Source organism: Dermacentor variabilis, unplaced genomic scaffold, assembly GCF_050947875.1.
Source record: "Dermacentor variabilis isolate Ectoservices unplaced genomic scaffold, ASM5094787v1 scaffold_12, whole genome shotgun sequence".
Taxonomy (NCBI): Eukaryota; Metazoa; Arthropoda; class Arachnida; order Ixodida; family Ixodidae; genus Dermacentor; species Dermacentor variabilis.
This window is the reverse complement of record NW_027460280.1, coordinates 7864217-7884299: the sequence shown is the minus strand read 5'-3', so window position 1 is coordinate 7884299 and position 20083 is coordinate 7864217. Positions and strand designations below refer to the sequence as shown.

Sequence of the window (20083 nt, the reverse complement as noted above, 5' to 3'; positions counted from 1 at the left end):
GGATGGATTGACGGCTGCATAGGACACCCCGTCGTGTGACTTCGATGCGTCTGTGTAGAACTCCGTGCAGGAGTGTTTGTGCTGGAGTTCCCAGAAATGCATTTGGATTTCAATGTCTGAAGCCTGTTTTGTAACTTGCATGAAAGATATACCGCATTGTATCAGGAGGTAGCAGCTTGGCTGGATGCGTTAGGCGAAGCTCGAGGAGTGGGACATGCATTTCATGACTAAGCTCCCTCACACGCAGCGAAAAAGGCTGTCTTACGGAGGGACGATTACGAAAGAGTGTAGCATATGTATTCTCGTTAACCGTATTAAAACACAGATGTTGAGGATTAGAGTGGACTTTCAGAAAATATGTTTGGCTGATGTATGTTCTCTGCAGATGAAGTGACCACTCATTTGATTCTACCTATAAACTTTGTATGGGACTCGTTCTGAAAGCGCCAGTGGCCAGTCGGATTCCTAGATGGTGGACCGGATCTAGCATCTTTAGTGCGCTCGGGGCTGCAGAATGATAGATCACGGCACCATAGTCTAGTGATCGAATGAGGCTCTTATAGATATTCATTAGACACTTCCTGTCACTACCCCACGTAGTCTGGGATAGAAGTTTTATTAGCGTCATTGTTTTCAGACATTTTTCTTTAAGGTGTTTAATGTGGGGGACGAAAGTGAGTCTATAGTCAAGTATGACACCTAGAAATGTGTGTTTTTTGTTTACAGGTATCTGTTGTCCACATAGTTCTAAGCAAGGATCTGGGATCAGGCCTCTCTTTCTTGTAAAAAGAACACAAGAACTTTTGTTAGGATTGATCTTAAATCCATTTTTGTCTGCCCACATTGACACTTTGTTCAGGCCATGCTATACCTGTCTCTCGCATACTGCGAGATTACAAGATCTGAAAGCTATTTGAATGTCGTCCACGTAGACAGAGTAAAAGATGGTTGGTGGTAATGAAGCACGAAGCGTGTTCATCTTCACGATAAAGAGCGTGCAGCTGAGCACGCCTCCTTCGGGTACACCCGTTTCTTGCGTAAAAGGACGTGAAAGTACATTGCCGACTTTTACCCGGAAGGTACAAGTGGACAGATAGGTTTCTATTAGGTTAAGCATATTACCATGGATGCCCATTTCTAACAAGTCGCTTAAGATACCGCAACGCCACGTTGTATCGTACGCCTTTTCCATATTGAGAAATATCGATAGGAAGAACTGTTTATGTATAAATGCATCCCGGATATTTCCTTCAACACGTACGAGATGATCGGTTGTGGAGTGCCCTTCTCGGAAGCCGCACTGATAAGGATCAAGCATTTTGCTCTGTTCAAGGAAGTGAATGAGTCGCTGATTTATCATTTTTTCGAACACCTTACAAATGCAACTTGTGAGGGCTATCGGGCGGTAACTTGCCACTGAGGAAGGGTCTTTGCCTTGTTTCAAAACAGGGACCACAATGGCTTCCTTCCATGCGGTTGGAAGGGACCCTGCATCCCAGATGGTGTTGAAAAGTGTGAGTAGTGTAACTTGCGTATCAAGTTTTTGTGCAACTTGTGCAAGTTTTTAAGCATTTCATACATGATTCGATCAGATCCTGGTGCGGAGCTCTTGCATGCGCTCAAGGCAGCTCTCAATTCGGCAACACTAAAAGGACGGTTGTAAGGCTCATTCTGTCGACATTTTTTGATGAGTGGCTTGCATTCTTCTATTTGTTTATATTTTAGGAAGGATTGCGAATAATTTGTTCAACTTGACACGTTCTTAAAATACTCCCCAAGTGAGTCTGCCTGGTCTTGCAGTGTATCACCCTGTGTGTTTACCAGAGGGAGTGAATATGTTTGCCGCCCTCTAATCCTATTAACCCTGTTCCAGGCTTTGGCCTCATCTGTATAGGAGTTGATACCGGATAAAAATTTCTGCCAACTCTCTCTTCTGGCCTGTCGGCGGGTTCGCCTGCCTTGGGATTTTACTTTTTTAAAATTGATAAGATTCTCCGCAGTGGGGGAGGCGCGTAGCAACCCCCACGCTTTGCTTTGTCCCTTACGAGCGATCCTACAATCGTCGTTCCACCACGGGACACGCCGTTTGCATGCCAATCCATTAACTTGTGATATACATTTAGTTGCGGCATCTATTATTAAGGCTGTAATATATTCCACAGCCGCATCAATTCCTAACGAGGACATGTCATCCCATGAAATACTACTGAGAGTTCGGAATTTCTCCCAGTCAGCTGTATCAAGCTTCCACTTAGGAGCCTGTGGTAGATATTCGTTTTCTTTAGGTGTTCTTATCAGTATGGGGAAGTGGTCGCTCCCGTAAGGATTGCTCGCAACTTCCCGTTCGAGTTCGGCCAGTATAGACGGGGAAACTATACTGAGAACTATTGAAGAAAAGGTTTTGTTGGCAACACAGTAATATGTGGGTTCTTTCTTATTCAGAATGCACGCACCAGAAGAGAAAAGGAATTGTTCAACAAGTCGTCCTCGCGCATCTATACGAGGGTCGCCCCACAGGTAGTTGTGTGCATTGAAATCGCCAAGAACAATATAAGGTTCTGGCAATGCATTTATGAAGGACTGAAATTCATGTTTAGCTAATTTGTAATGTGGGGGTATGTAGAGCGAGCACACGGTGATAGGTTTGTTTAGGAGAACAGCACGAACCGCCAATGCTTCAAGGGGCGTTTGTAGCTGTAAACGCTGACAGGAAATACTTTTATGAATAAAAATGGCAACACCGCCTGATGATATGACAGCATCATCGCGAACTTTGCGGAACTTGACATATGGTCGGAGAAAGTTTATGTGTTGTGGTTTTAAGTGTGTTTCCTGTAGACACAGCACTTTTGGATTGTGTTTTTGGATAAGCTCTTGCACGTCATCAAGGTTCCTAAGAAGACCTCTAATGTTCCATTGAATAATTTGTATATCCATATTGAAAGTAAATAAGTGCTGTGTGTATGGAAACGGAGGTGATGCCTTAGGCTACAGAGCTCTTTCGAGGCCCTGTAACGGGAGTTCTGCCCTTTTTGGAGCGTTCGAGGGAGCCTCGCCGCTCCTTAGGTGCTTGGCGCCCCATGAGGATGGGTGTAGTGTCCATTGCCTCTTGTGAGGCGTCGGACACGTGCTCTTGCGAGCGAGAAGTTACCAGGGAGAGTCCTGCCTTCGAGGGCAAGACCCCTGCGCCCACCAGCCCGGAGGTCGATGGGGCTCCCTGGGGGATTTGGCTGCGCCGGCCGTTGCCAGCGCTGGAAGGGACCTGGGAGGTTGAGGCAGCCTCGGCTGCGCCCACCTTCGGGGTCGATGGTCCCTTCTCCTTGGTTGACGGAGCAGCGCTAGCTGCAACTGCCGCAGGGGCAGATGGCGTACTGCCGACTCACTGCTTGTGGGTCGGACAGCCGCCGGAGGCCGTTGTGACGCTGCCCCCTGATGCGCCACATCGGCAAAGGTTTTCTTGGGCAGGTATGATACCCGCCTGCGTGCCTCCTTGAAAGTTATGTTTTCCTTGACTTTGATTGTAACAATTTTCTTTTCTTTTTTCCAGGAAGGGCACGACTGCGAGTACGCGGCGTGCTCCCCATCACAGTTTACACAGTGGAGAGCGTTCGCACAAGCTTCAGTGGTGTGTTCGTGGGCACTGCATTTCGCACATGTTTGGCGGCCGCGGCAGCTCTGCGAACTGTGGCCAAAACGCTGTCATTTGAAACATCTGAGGGGATTTGGCACGTGTGACCTAACAAGGAGCTTAATGTACCCGCCCTAGATGGACTCGGGCAGAGCACTTGAACCAAAGGTGAGTATTAGGTACTTGGTTTCAATTTCTTTGCCATCCCGCCTCATCTTAATTCTCTTGACATTGACAACATTCTGCTCACTGAAGCCCTCCAAGAGCTCAGCCTCTGTCAGCTGGAGCAAATCATCGTTCAAGACAACGCCGCGGGTGGTGTTAATAGTGCGGTGCGGTGTTACTGTAACTTGACAATCCCCAAATGAGACCAATGTGGGCAACTTTTCGTATTGTTTTTCTATCATGCAGCTCTAAGAGGAGATCACCACTTGCCATCCTTGATGCCTTGTAGCCTGGACCAAGGACATCAGTTAAAGACTTGGAAACTAGAAAAGGGGAGATTGTTCGTACTTGTTTATCTGATTTTTCCGAATCAATGACATGAAATAGTGGGAAGTTCGGCCTTTGACGGCCAAAGAACTGGAACACATCTTCAGTGCGCCTTCTTTTCTGAGGGCGATCAGGAAGGGGAGGGAAGGAACTAGCCATAGACAAATGTAATTTTCGGCAATAACGCCAGCCGCCCACCATGGAGCCCTACAAGGGGACGCTACAGGGACCTTAAAGCCAGGTCCTGGAAGCACCAGCTGTACGTTATCACTATAAACAAATATGAAATAACGTAGCTAGGTTGGCTATTCACACAAGGTTAACCCTTGCTGCCAGGAAAAATTGGAAGTAAATGGAAGCTAGGAGAAGATAGGAAAGATGAAAAGTGAGAGAAAGACGAAGGCTAGAGGGAGAGAGAGACAGGAAAAGGCAACTACTGATTTCCCCCGGGTGGGTCAGTCCGGGGGTGCCGTCTATGTGAAGCAGAGGCCAAAGGGGTGTGTTGCCTCCGCCGGGGGGCCTTAAAGGTCTAAACAGCCAGCATCAGCTCAACCCCCAGGATCCCCCTTTCCCCAGACACGGCTAAGCCGCGCACGGCTACACCAACACCTCCTAGACTACAAGGCCGGAGTGCTCGGCGAGTGACGTCACGGGCAAGAGGCCATCGGCACGCTCGGGGATACGGGTTCAGTGAAGGGATCGCGGCTTGGTTCACCTAGCAGCCGTATGCTTTTATTGACCACTCCACACGTTTTCTTCAGTCGAAACTGCAGAATGAGCAGCAGGCACCTTACAAAGCATTTATTTAGAGGCACAGATACAAAACAGCTTTGTAAAGCTTGTGCATGTATTGATGCCAGAAGCTTTTATAGCATCGCGCTTTGTCGTCTTTGTAATGTACGTTTTTTGTGAATTATTATTATTATTATTTATTATACCCCATACTTCATGCCTATTACTTCAAGTAAATTGAATCCATAAAAACCTCTCCTTCCGTATTTTGTACTTGTGGTTTTTACGGCACGGCAATGACGAATGTAATGCACTCGATTAGCTTCACAATTGCGTATGAACAATTTTATTGGGGACACATGTATTTATTACAATCTAGATTATGGTCAAACGAATAATTTCGCTTTCGACGCACTAATTACCGCAGTCCACTAATTTACAACAACTCAAATGAGTTTAGAAATGGGATATAAAACATTTGTGCAGCTATTTACACGAAAACAGCTGCCTTATTGCGCAGAATTTCAGCTTTTCTCTTCCTTACATTAGCATTGGCATCCAATATTTTGTCATTCATCTTGCAGCAGTAGTTCATTAATAAAATATTCGTGCTAGACCACAAAAGGTGCCTTAACACAAATTCAGATTTATGTCTATCCGCATAGGCGTCGAACTGTGAGGAATCATCACTTTCTGTAAATGCACTTGCTGTAATTGAGCAATTAACGTTTCCGTATTTTTCAAAAGTAACTATTTAAAGAAGTTCTGAACATCTTACCCTGGAGTGCGCTAATACAATGAAGTCTGCACGTGGTAGCGCCCTAATCCAGACACTCTGGGCTTCTTCATCTTGCGGAAACTATTTTTCTGCCTTGATTTGTACATGTAATTGCTCCGGCAATTGGGCACGCAGCACTTATTAGGCATATCTTGGCATGGCACTCCACATTCTGGGGCAATGAAGACTCGCGGTACACACAATCGCAAGCACAGCACAAGTGTTGAGACTACATGCACTGGTCACGTCTAAAAAAAAAAATGTGCGTTCGGAAGCATGCAATAGCATGGCCGAGCATGCCGGGACTTGTTTAACCCCGAAGCTTTTCAAGGAGCGGCGGGGCTCCTGGAACTAATTGAATTGTTGTCGCCGCTTTCTTCCCCTCGGTCTTCTCCGAATAGCCGGGGTTAACCATTGTATATCTTCCGCGCTTCATTTTCAAAACTGGTGCGCCGCTCGTAGCTTCGTAGCACGCTGCACGGAACTTCTATGTTGGCCTCTTGTGCGTGACGTCGCTCAAGGGGAGAGGGTCAGCCAGAAGACCTTAAGTTCTTTAGAGGGTGTTGGCTACACGCGGGAGGGTCCAACCCTCGTGTGCTCGGGTACGTGGTGTTGCAACACACCAAACGCCTCCTGACGCAGACGCCCCTGCGGGGTTTTTAGGAAGTTGCAGATTTCGAATCTTTGACCCCTTTTCTGTAAGTTTTCCTAGTATTTCCACTGAAAATGGCTGCTAAGTACCATAAATAAATATATACATAAGGCAATACAGCGAAAATTTCGTGAAGATCGGTGGAAAAGTCGCGGTTTTCGAGCGTCCCTAGCTCCAGAACGGCAGTATGCGACGCGGCCATGTTGGTACCGTTGAAAAGCGCGCCTCTTCGCCTTTTGACGGCTCTCTTTCATTTCCTGACAGAGAGAAGAGCAAGCGCAAAAAAAAAAGTCTGAAGGTCACAAAGCTGCTTGTCACGGCCGCCGATGGGCTTGCTCCATCACGTGCGTTCTATAAGCCGCCCCATTGGCTGGGTCTGGAAGCGAGCTGCTGCAGCGTTTGCTTCTCCCGTTTCTTCGCGCGCTGGCTACTGCCCCTTTGTTTACATGTTGGATATTCGAGGTACGCCACCGCTTCATCGCTTTATTCGGATTTGAGTTTTCTATTTCATTTTGTGGTTTCGAGCATGACTAGGCAGACGTGGACGACGAAATGTGCGACCAAGCACCGCTTCGGCAGCCCCAAGCACAAGCCACCAAGCATCCGAAGGATAAGTAGTCCTAGCAGAGATGTGTCCGCGCGCGAGCTTGCAAGAGAGACTGTTGACGCATTGCGGGGCAGTTTGCAGGCTGTTGCAGCCTTGAGTTCCAGTAGTGATGACACCGAACTAATAACGGCCTTTTCCGATGCTTCCAGGCCTGCAACGTCCCGTAAATGCTCCGCGACGTACCCTGATTGTGCCACCGCCGTCACTGAGATGAACGACGAAAGTGCGGTCCAAGCGCGTGCGTCTGCCGGCCGTGAAGACGAACCATGCATCAGCCACGGTCGCACCATACAGTCGCATCTTGAGTCACAATTCATCTAATAAAAATGAAGCTATTACAGTTTACGGCGAGTCTTGTCGCACAGATCGCCGAAACAACAAGTGATGTCGGTGCGAACAGCGGTGCGCGTGGTGCAGTTTGCACCGTCATCGCACGGTCCCGCGGTCCCGCGCGGGCGAATCTACCTTTCGATGACGGTGCAAACTGCACCACGCGCACCGCTGTTTGCGCCGACAGCACTTGTTCTTTCGGCGATCTGTGCGACAAGACTCGCCGTAAACTGCAATATTTTACTTCATTTTTATTTTTTCATTTTCTCCCTTTCAAGTGTAAAAACCAGAAAAGAAATGAAATTATCTCACTAGAGGGGGATCGCGCAGTGCGGCCAAGCCGGATGTGCGCGCCTGTCAATGGTGATGACTGGACGGCGTGCACTATATCTTCACTTATGCTTGGGCCACGCGCTCCGCTGTTCAACTTTCATTCGACGCTGATAGTACCTGATGCTTTGCTAATGTCTATCAACGAGAATGTTTTATGCACAACACTATAGAACATTAGCTTTTTCTTACTGAGGAGGCATGAACCTGAAGAAAATAAAATTTACTATTAGGCAGTCCCTCACATTAAGAGTCTACTCACAGGGTGTTGCATGCATTTACGTCTCTGGTGGGTGCGGGAAGTTCATTAAGGCTCAAATTCTGCTCTGTGAAGTTGATAGCTGGAAGGGATGTAGATGGAAGTGACTGACTAGCTTATCAAACAGCAGTGCTAGGACAGCAACTGCCTCAAGAATTCACTGGGGGCAACACCTTTATCTACTATTTTATGGCCACACCACCTGATAAGGCAAGAGCATTGTCGCAGTCTATTCGAAAAGTGGTATATTGTCTAACAAAGTCTCTGCATAGATTTTAGGTGCGTTTCCTGAACACACAGCACCTTTGGGCAAGTTTATGAAGATAGTTAACGTGTAGATTGTGTACAAGCCCCCTAGTGTGCAATATTTCTGTGTCCATATTGCAGAAGAGGTTTGTGCTACGTGTCTTATAGACAGTTTTTTTCATGGGCGCCACCATATTGCTACGCAGTGGGTAGTCTACGCATTACTACGCATCTATGGGCAGTCGGCATGCTGGCTTGGGCGAGCGCTCCATCTTGTGTGGCAGCCTTACGGTCGGTGCTAGTTTCTGGTGTTTGTTTTCGCGCTCACGCATTCTATGTACAGTCAACGACCGATTTTTCGGACCCTCTAGGGAACGTAAAAACGTCCGAAAATTCAGGCATTCCGAAAAAATGAATGCATGGAAAAAACGCACTTTTTCTTCTTTTTTTCTCGAATCTAGAGGTAAAGGGTGAAGTACCAGGTTTCCGAAACCCTGCCAAAGCGTCAGTGAAGTGGCTATAAAAAAACGCATTCAAAAACTCTGTATGCAGCGGACTGCCGGTTTTATTGCTGCAGTGGCTTGAAGAACTTGTTGATTGCTGTTTGGATGGCGTTATGGTTGCATGCAATCATATTCACCTCGATCTGAGCAAGGGTCATGTCAGCACTGTACACCGATGAAAGGCAACAGTGCTCGCATCAACTCGGCGCTTGTAGGCGGCGCAGGCATTGGCTCCTCATTTTCAACATCGGAGTCTTCTGAATCCCCCACAACCTGACTCCTTGCTCCATGCCGAACTCCTTGCTCACATCAGCCTGCGATGGGCTGCTCACAACTTGCTTAATAATGACGGCTTTCTTCTCCATCGTTAACCGACGGTACTGCTTTCCGCGCTTCGATGCCATCGGCGAGGACAACGAAGACGGAGTGGGGGCCATCGAAGGCAAGTGAAATCCTCAAGTTGCGAACAGTGGAGTTCGCAGACGAGCGTCGAAGCACCTAGGCCTAGCGTCGCAGAGCACACTTGACACAACAGCACAACTACACACCACGCTAGCCAAACGTGGCCTATGCAAACAAATGAAATGGCGCTGCTCTGGAAACTCCGCCGGAGGTGGAAGTGCAGCGATGAATAGAGCCAGCGTGGCCAGACCAAATCGGTGTATGATGGCTAGATTTGGCTAGTTGTGGTTCAAAGCGGTGATATGCTTCAGCTGCAAGTCGATTTCCTGCGCAAGGGCGCTGCGCGAGGAGCCAAAGGACTTTCCGTTGCGTCAAAAAGTCAGGAAAATTGGACGGCAGGGGGCTCGAGCGTCCGAAACTTCAGATGTCCTCATACATTGATTCTATGGGGCTCGTGGCGGTGCCGCGAAGACGTCCGAAATATCAGGCATGTCCGAAAATTCAGTCGTCGACTGTAGTGTGACGTGGCGTCTTCTAAGTGAAAAACGGTTCTACGAGACATACTGAAGTTTAAGTCAGCACGGCCGGACTTTCTGCTGGCGTTGAGGCGGACAGAACATGCAGTGCGATGTGTGTGCACGTTTTTGAGCCTACAACCATTTTCTGAGGTCAATTGTGTATTTCTGAAAATTCCATTCACTAATGTGACTTTATAGCAGTATTGTCCTTTGGTTCTAAGCTGTGGTTTAGGAGCCATCAAAGATATGCGACGATCATAACAGCGTGGGTACCGTTCGGCTATGGTAGAAGTAGTCACACTGTTCGCTGTAGATTACATTGTGTACAACAGGATAATCAATTTTTTTTTCAGTTTTGTTCATCCCGGTCTTTTCGACGCACTCAGCTGTATTATGGAAATTTTGTCCTCACAAATAGCCGTTGCATTCTTTTTATGCCATCCCTCTCGGATATATGGCTTTACAGGGAAAAAAAGGCAATGCCGAAGCACGTAGCTTATATACATATCATGCTGGTTCACCAACCGCAGTGATCACTGTGTTGAGCAGTGCCATCGGCCTGATACAAGAGGTAAGCGTAGACAGATCATAGCGACTTAAAGTCTACTAGACTTGAAATATGTGAGAACGATGACGGTGTATCACGAACGTACAATAGCGCCTGGCACTTAGATGTTTCGAGGTTGCCTTAGGTTGGCCGTACACGAGCATGAGCTCTTTACGTTTTAGTTCCTGCACCATGCGATCAGATAGTGAGCAGGTTTTCGATTTCCTGGCAATACACAGATGCCGGTTCTTTTCGTTGAGTTAAAACCGATACACCCAACATAGTTCACAACACATACACACACTGCGGCTGATGTTCGTCACATGTTTGCGCCCCCAAGAGATATTTCCGCATACTGTAGTTACCGATGCACAGAAAGGCTACACTGGTTCCCCGACGACCTTGTATGAACGGAAAGTGTAAATTTCACAAAGTATGAGCTAAAACATCTCCAAATTGTTCCACAGCAAGCAACAGCAATACTTTCATGCAGCGCCATGTTGGATTGCACAAGCCAGAAAGGAGGAAAGGCTCGTCGTGCATCCTTTCCTCCTCGCCTGATGAGAAGGTCTATATATAGGAAAGCTAACTTGCAGTAATGTGGCTGTCCGGACATGTTGGTAAGACAAAACTAAAAACTTAAAAGCGCACAACCAGACGGAGACTGTGAAAGTGTGTCTTGCGTCTTCTTCCACCGCCCTCGTCTGGTTGTGCACTTTTTTAGTTCACTCACAGAGCTCTTTTCAGGTTCTGTGATGAGGGGCTTATCCTTTTATGAATGGTCAAGAGATTCTCACTGCTGCTTAGGCGCCGTTTGAGTGGGAGTCATGCCCACTGGCTCTTGCAGGGCGCTGCACACCTCCTCTTGTGAGCAGTGCATTTATCTTGAAGGCTTTGCCTCAAGACGACCAGCCTTAAATCGATGGCCCCTTTTGGGATGGCAGTGCAGCACTGGCTGCAGTCGCCAAGGGGGCAAACAGCACTGCTGCCGGCTCACTGCGCATGGGCCAAACAGCTGCTGGAAGTCATTGTGGCGCAGCCCCTTGACGCACCACTTTGGCAAAGCTGTTCTTCAGCAGGTATGACACTCGCCTTCATGCCTCCTTAAACGAGATGTTTTCCTTGACTTTAATCATTACGATTTCTTTTTATTCCTTTCATGACGGGCAGGATGCAAGTAAGTGACATGCTGGCCATCACAGTTCACACAGTGCTGAGCGTTCTTGCATGTTTTGCATGAATGTGCACTGGCACTACATTTAGCACATGTTTGTCATCCTCGGCAGTTCTGTCAACTATGGCCGAATTGCTGGCATTGAAAATACCCAAGAGGACTTGGGACATATGGCCGGACCCAGATATTTACACACCCTGCATCGATTGTCTTGCGCAGCATACTGGAGCCAAAGGTGAGAATAAGGTGTTCTGTCTATCTCTTTGCAGTCACACCTCATCTTAATTCATTTCACACTGATTACATTCTGGTCACTCCAACCCTTAAAAAGTTCAATCTCAGTCAATTCCGTTAAATCATCTTCTGAAACAACACAATGTATGGTGTGAATGGTTCAATGCAGTGTCACGGTCACACGAACATCCCCAAAAGACACTAGATTATGAAGCCTGTCATGTTGCATTTTATTGTGGAGTTCCAGAAGATCACGTTAGCCATCTTGGATGCTTTATAGATTTATATATTATGCTTCATATATCTTGCAATGAGAAAATCATTTCCGGTTTTTCATAGTGGATCACGTGGTGGTGAGGAAAGTTTTTAGTTTGCTGGCCAAAAAATTTGAATACTTTTTTGGTGTACCCCCTTTTCTGAGGCGCAGTCACAGGAAGGGCGAGAAATAAACTAGCCATAAAATTTTTTGCTACGGCAGTAACACAAGCCACCCACCATGGAACCTAACATGGGGACGGCACAAGACTTGTCAGAAACACCATCCTGTACTAATTGCCATAACCAAATATGTACAAAAAAGGTTGACTGCCCCACACACTTGCCACCTGGAAAGTGAGAAGGGAAGACAGGAATCAGGGAAAGTGATGGAGAAAGGCCAGGGAGAAGGGCAAGTGGATTTGGGTCAGTGCCGTCTACGTGAAGCCAAGGCCAAATGGGCTTCTAGCAAGGGGCCTTGAAGGTCCTGAGGCCACGCATCGGCTTAATTCCCGGGGTCCTCTTTTCCCCGGACACAGCTAAGCAGCGCATGGCTAGATGCAAGATTGCAGGTGCTCGGGTTCATGGTATCGCAACACACCAAAAGCCTACTGATGCAGAGACCCCTGCAGGCACAGGTGAGACAACTTGTAATGCAACTGCACACAGAGTATGCATTTACGCAAAGCCACACATGGCAAATAACATGGTCTCCCTCGCTTGCTTTCGAATGAGTACTTGGATTTATTTATTACTCATCAGTCATGGAATAAATCGTTAGAAGATATGTCTCACCTTTGCTGCCAGTTACAACAGGTACATTGCGTGGCCGTGAACGCACATCGTAAATGATCGGCCGCTGGACCCAGGGGATGAGGAAATGTGTGCCTTCACCAACCACATAGTTTTTGACGCCTGTGAAGCGATCGAAGATCACTGCCCGGTGGCCACCATCCACTGCACAGAAATCATGGCTACAATCACAACTGCTCTCCCACACATCCTTGAGCATAAGACAAGCTACACTAAAGGTTAAAATTCTAGCAATGTACAGCTGATTATGACAAAACAGGCTATCCAAGTTCCCGTAGAAACCCATGCATATAATACCTCTTTTTAACAAAGCAATTATAACAAAGAAATTTATATATAAGGAAGTTTTTCTTTTTCTAGTTCATAATGACTGCTCACTCACCAGTTTTGCTGCTAAAATCTGGCAGTGCAAGACACTGCTAAACCGACATAAGCTGCTGATACACAAAACTGGCCGGACTGGCAAGATGGTGACGGCGCCGTTCAGCCCCCTACTGTGACTCGCCTGCGCTCCATGCACACAAGCTGCTGCACAATGTACTACATATTCCCCCACAATCAAACAGTGGAGCTCTAACCACCTAGGGCTTTTTCTTGTCCTGGGACCATAATTTGAAACATCCCCGTTTCATTTTCCATTGTTCTTGTCATTGGCTCAGAGGAAGCTGTTATTCCCCTGGTCAACCACTATGTGACAAATGGGAAATGAAATGGAATCTCTGTCATGTTCTTGGTGATCTCTCGACTTAAAACAGCATTTTGCGAATGTGCCAGTACACTGCTCAAAGCCTGATGACATCCACTGCGCTTTTGTGTTCCCAATGATGGACAAGATGGCTTAGCATTGATAACTCTATTACAGACAACTCCACGCATGAAGATGCGGCAGAGAACTATCTTTCGTTGTACAATGCACTGTGGGCTTTTGCATTGGCTCTAGCTTAACTTCCCACAACACCCCTCTGGTGTAACAGTTAATTCTTTTATATTTATATATATTCTTATATTTATATTTTTATATTTATATATTTATATTTATATATATTTATTGTAAGCACAATATTTGTATGTCATCTTCCCCATCTGTACATATCATGATCACCATCGTGGTGCAGACCCATTTGTTACAATCGGGGTGATAAATGTAGCAGCATAGGGCCCCGTTGTGTAACTTGAATTCGTCAGTTGTTTAAGCAGATGGGCGTTTGGGGAGAGGAGGAACCGCTAAGGCAGTCAAGAATAGCCCGATAGTATGGGTCTGCATGTTGGTGCGCAATGAGGACGTGATGGCAGTCAGCGGCTGGCCAGTCCAGTGTTGCCATTTCTAAAGGGGATGAAGATGGCTTGCGAGACGAGCTATTTTGGGGAGGTGTAGCTGGACGATGCAAGATCGGAAGCAGGCAACAGGAGAGAGCGTTGGAGTCTTCGTGCTTCTTTCCAGACCTGTACAGTATGTTGAAGCCGCACTTCTGCAAGCAAATCATCCATCGCGCCCAAAGTAACCAGATAAGTTCTTCACTGAGGAGAGCCAACACGAGTGATGGTGTTTAATAACTGAAGCATCAGCCATGTAAATATGGGCAGAATTTTGCCTACAAACAACAGCAAGGCATTCCTGCTCAGTAATGATAATTTTTCTCTGCTGTGTACAAGCACTGACTGGCATATTAACTCACTCACGTGAGGTATGGTCACACTGCAATAGAACAGCGCTTACACCATGAATGCTAGCATCCGTGTGGACTATGGCAGGTGCAGTCGCATCAAAATGACATAGCAACAGCTCGGACATGAAGGCTCGCTTTAGGGTCCGAAAACCTGCTTCGCAGTCCTCTGTCCAAATGATGGGTATGGCAGCTCCAAAAAGTTGGTGGAATGGAGATGCAAGCATTGTGAAGTTGCATATAAATTGGCGAAAGTAGGAGGTGAGGCCGATAAAACTGCACAAGTTTTTTTCGATGTTCCAGCCTGGGAAAGTTGAGGACTGTAGCAATCTTCTCTGGGTCCGGCCAAATCCCTTCTTTACTAAGTGTACCAGAACCTTGATGGTCTTGCTTGCGAAGTGGAATTTTTTTGTGCTCAGTTGCAATCCAGCCTTGGCAAGACAGGTTAAAACTTCATCAAGGCACTCAAGATGTGTGTGAGAATGTTGAAGAAAAGACAACTATATATCGTCAAGATAGCACAGGCAGGTCGTCCAAGACACTGTCTATCATGTGCTTGAATGTGGCAGGCACGTTGCAGAGTCCAAAAGCTATCACGTTGAATGCACAGAGCCCGTCCAGGGTTAAAAATGATTTCTCATTGTCAGGCTTGTACCACGGCTGCTGGATGAAGAAAATGTGCGGCCTGCCACATGCATCGAAAATAGTGTCATCCGCCACAGTGCCACCAGCCGGGGACTGTTGTCTAGGATAGGCAAAGAAAAATTGGAGGACGCTTAAGCTTCGCCTTCAAGAGTGGAACGCGACAGCGTTGCCGTCGACCCGCCAAGGGGTGTAAGACAATGCGCTCAGACAGTGATCACTTACGAGGCGCCCCGCATCGGACTCTGCGCCCACCTATCACGCGGTGAGCGTCCAGCAACGCAGCGTTCGGCGCGGCAACGAAACGCGCGCCTGAACAAACGGAACGAAGCAAAGAACTCGGTGTCTCGGAGGGGGAAACGATCTACGCCAGCCAAACGTCGTGATCGGCACGGGCAGAGAGATAGATAGATAGTAATCTAAAGAAAGGAACCGCGCTTGATTCTGCAACCCGTGTGGGAGCACGGCGAAGCGTCGTCAGGGGAGAGGGAGTCGGGGACGCGAGGCGCCTGGCACCGGTCCGCGCACAGCCCCAATGTGCGCGCGGCGCGCCACCTGTCGGGGCAGCGCCGTACATTGAGAGGAGGGGGTCTATTGTTTGCCGCAAGATGGCTCTGCGTGTGTGGTAAGCGCAGAAGAAATGTAGCGGAAACGTACTTCGCTATTCGTGTAAATGCGACTTCTGTAAGTTACATGCTCATAATTACCGATATACACCGCAGTATAACTTTCTACGGCTCGTTTCTAAGGCAACACCGCATTCACTAGACGCGCTTTTGTACCGCTTTCAAGCATCGAACTCGTGGCTGAGTGGTAGCGTCTCCGTCTCACACTCCGGAGACCCTGGTTCGATTCCCACCCAGCCCATCTTGGAAGTTGCTTTTTATTTATTAAGTGCCTGCCATGATTTATCGCTCACGGCCAACGCCGCGGACGCCGACGCCGACACCCGACACCGACGCCGACTTTTCTGCGACACGAGCTCCTTAACGCTATCGCGTTAAAATGCACCAGGAAGGCACTTGGAACGGCTTCACCCGATACGTCCCATCCCCGGCAGCTAGCACCGTTCGGCCCAGCTAAGCTGCCAAGAATGCAACTATGGCTGTCACATTCGCTCCCATTGCAGCCCGCCTGAAACAGCAGGCCGCACCTGTCTTTTTTATCTAGTGGCTGTGCTCGTAATGAAATGTGACCAAAAGGTTGAATGAACACATCGCCATGTACTATCTCGGTGGAACGAACGGCGATGATTTGTTCTCTCGATGTCCAAAGCACATAACCTGTGGCTGTTACAAAACGGCTATGTACATCTGTAGAATGGCATTGCTGACTGGTGTCGGTCAGGGATAGGAGGCGTTGGCAACAATTGATAAACACTGAGGTAGACGACTAAAACCCCAACCCAAAATAAGTTTGCGAGTACACTCGCATAGCACCGCAAATACTCTGTGATCACAGATGCCATCGATAGAAACATGTACAGTACATTGCGCGATCGGGTGAATTCTGGCATTGTTTGCTCCATGCAAAGAAGTGCTACAGTACGGCATGGCCACTTTTCGTAGACGAGAGCAGAAATCAGCATGAATGATAGATATGGAGGAACCAGGCTCAATAAGAGCATCACAAACACCTTCCACAAACACTAATAATAGATTCGACAGGCGCTCTGGAAGTATTATAGGCAGTCCAATAAATGCAGTTTCCCCTCATAAAACTGCAGCATGGAGTTTTCCGAGCCGGGGTCAGGGGTCTGTGAGGTGGGCCGAAGTGGGGACATTGAGCAACGGCGTGGGGAAGGTGAGCGGCACAGAGATGAGCAGTAGGTGGGAGGCATATCGACTGTGTATGGTGGAGACGGTCAACGGTGCGAAGGTGGGTATGTCATCCGCTGGTAAGTCATAGGTAGATAGGTATCGGAGCATTCTTGAGCATAGCCATGCCTCTTGTCCTGTTGGTGCCGTCGGCAGAACCAGGAAATGAGCCCTCAGCATCCGCAGTAATAACAAAGAGGATGGGTAGGATGCCATGCAGGGTAGGAAAGTTGAGCATGAAGCCACGGGTGTGTGTGCAGATGGTGTGGCCCCAGGCATGGTCGTAAGTGGAGACATCGGAGTGATCTTGGCATATGTTGTTACTGTAGGAGCGCCTGTAGCATCACAACACATGGCACGGTGAGTAGATGTGAGCTCTGATTGCATGCAAGCCCGTTTGCAGGAGGGGAGGTGACGGTGCCAGAAGCAAAGGAAGAGCATTGCAGGCAGGGTTCCTCACGTATGATGGTACAGATCAAAGTGCGCAGGTCGATAGCCTAAGGGAGATGACCATTATACGCATCTGTGTAAATGCGAAGGGACTGCAGTTCCTCAAGGCACTGGCACATGGTGATGACATCTGGCATGGTGGTAGGGTTCTGTGTAGACCGGGCGTTGAAGCCAATAGTGTCGATTCCCTTGATGATGTAACGGATGCGGTTGCTTTCGGACATAGCGGAGTTTACACGCCTGCATAGGGCGAGTACATTTTCAATGTAAGGTGTGTACGACTCCCCTGAAAATTCAACATGCTGGTTGAGCTTCTTTTTTGCAATTTCAGTTCAAATAGCAGCAACGCTGAAAGTAGCATGAAACTTCAGCGTGAAGGTGGTCTGGTCATGGAAGTCAGGCTCATTGTTCAAGAACTAAGTTTTAGCGATCCCGAAGGGGTAGAAAGGGACATTGCAGAGATCATGAGAATTGTCCTACCTATTGTAGTCACCAACTATATCGCAGTTCTCGAGCCAGTATGCGACGTCTTCACTGCGTAAGCCAGCGAATACTTTGGGTTCACACTAATGGCTGTTGATTGTCCAAACGGAAGAAGACTGAGCAGAGACGGCGGTCTTAGTTGTACAGGGCAGGTCTTGACATTGCAACAAACGGTAGGATTATGCGACGATATGTACAGATGCACCTGTACATATGAGGAAGATGAGATGCAAATGTTGTGCTTACAATATATACATTTAAGATATACCGCAGTAAAAGACCAAGCAGGTAGGCGTACAACATAAAAAGGAGTATAGTGCAAAACACAATGAAAAAAAGGAAAAAGAAAACAAGAAAATTTTGGCATAAACTTAGATACAACATCAATACAAGCATTCCGTAGATATAATGAAGTAGTGGACATATACAATTTCAGTTCACCCTTTGTTATAAGAAGGCTTTACTGTAAATCATGGTGACAATACAGTTAGACCTCGATATAACGAAGTATTTAACTTTTCATAACCTCTTGTCCATAGAACACCATATATGTAGAACCTTAAAGGGTCACTAAAAGTTCATATTAAGTCGGCGTGGACGGTTGAAATACCATCCCAGAAACCTCAAAACGCTTGTTTCATGCGAAAAAGAGACTTATTTTAAGAGAAAATGCATTCTGAAGCATCTGCGTACCTCTAGCACAGTTCAAATTGCCCGCCCTCTTATCTAGGAGAAGTGACGTCATGGTCTCATAGTGACATTGCGCCGTCGGTGAGTAAAATGGTGCCTGCAGACAGCGCTACGGCTTTTCTGCACAAAACGCAAACACGCAGCTAGAAACAGAGTCAAGACAGAGCCGACATCAGCGTGAAAGCGGAACTATGGTGGCTAACAGAAGGGAAAGCGTGCGACGATAAGCTGGTTGTTTATTTTATGAAGCCAACTTTGACGCTCGTTGAAATGGATGACCCTGACAACAACACATTGGCTCTCTATGCTGGGCTCGACTTCAGCGATTTAAGCACTGATGAACGTGACCTGCTGCTGAGGGCTCGCGCTGCCGGCGTCGTTAGTACTACAACGGCAACTGCATATCATGGCTGTACATATTCGCACATTTGTAGCTTTTCCTTCGTGAAAACCAAATGCCGCACTCACCACCCCGTCTTCGACCTGCAGTTGTTCTTGCGCTTCGAAAAATGCAGGCAAGACCAACGGAACAGCGCTATGGGAAAGCATTGCTTTGAAAGGCACTCCACACGACTTCAGTAAGTCGGCGTTGAAGTCGTAATCCTCTGGACAAAAGTGCAATGAGCACACTATGCGATTTTTCGGCTCTTTGCCAAAGCGCTGTGGCAGGGGTACGGCACTTAACTTCGAACGGAGAGGTTCACTCGTTGGCACACAGTGATCAGTAACATTGGATTCGCCGCTGCAATGCCCTTGGCCAAGTTTCGTGGACTGTTCGCGCATTTTACGACATCATATGGACGTGGCATTCTCGCTGCTTGTTTCAAATGCAAGTTTCGCGAGCCAGCAGAACCAGCGTAGCACAACGCGATAACGAAACAACTGAAACTCCAAAGCGCGCGCGATGCAGAGTCGAGCGAAAACAAAACCTTTCGACCACTCATACTACTGAAGGGTAACGTCAAAAGGTTATTTTTTCTTAGAATCGAACAGAAGTAGACAAGCAGCATTTTCTTCCGTCTTATAACCTAATGAAATGATCTTTTTAATACGAGTAGTTGAGTACTAGTGACATAAATTATGATGAGGAGTGCCTTCGTCATCGGGCTAGTACCGGAATGTCGCTGGGGGGTCTCAAATTGTGCAATGCATTTACCTCAATTTCTCTGTTACTAAAGCTCTGTCCGCGATTATAATGACGCCTTAGACGTTCTTGAGCATTGCTTTATCACTTTAACTTGACTTCATAGTAAACTTTAGTGTCTCTTTAATATAACAGTGTGTTTGTATGCGACTTCATAGAACGAAATTTCACTACCACCGTAAGGAATGCAGAGACAATAAATGGAAACTTCCACGGACGATGGACGCAGATGGTCAAATGATTGAATTACAAGCGGCTGCTTGCCAACGCACCTCTCAAATTGCGTGTCATGAGCGACTTCTGAAGTGGAGTCGCATCATGTTCCGTATAAAGTCCAAGAGCGACAAGATCCTATCGCACCTCATGCACTCTAAGTAGGAGAGAAAGCGTGTGAGACAAGAAAGATGGTGGTTTCTCGAGCAAAGGGAAAGAGGGGCGGCTCTAAGTGTGGCTGAGCGCACCCGTGCACCCTGCTTTAAAGGCAACCTGCCACGAGTGCAAAGAGTGGGCGTGCCGAGACGGCGTGGCATCATGTAAGCTGTCTTGCAGAGCGCATTTAGTACTGGAAGTTGCGTCCAGTATTTCCGCGACCAGTTGAAGCGAGAGGCAGACGAGGCATTCACTCCCCGCTGCCAGAGCTTTTCAGGATAGCGTAGTGTCGTCTCAATGTGGGCAATGCTATCAGCCGCAGGG

General features: G+C 47.5%; 1 protein-coding gene across 2 annotated transcripts in view; it reads right to left on the bottom strand.

Moving 5' to 3' along the window:
• Window positions 1–20083, bottom strand: part of Phb1 (prohibitin 1) — a 159401-nt gene that overhangs the window by 129610 nt on the left and 9708 nt on the right. For both annotated transcript variants that reach the window (XM_075676570.1, XM_075676569.1), the window contains exon 3: window positions 12483–12644. In XM_075676570.1, the coding sequence (XP_075532685.1) occupies window positions 12483–12644 (162 nt within the window). The remainder of the gene's footprint in view (window positions 1–12482; window positions 12645–20083) is intronic.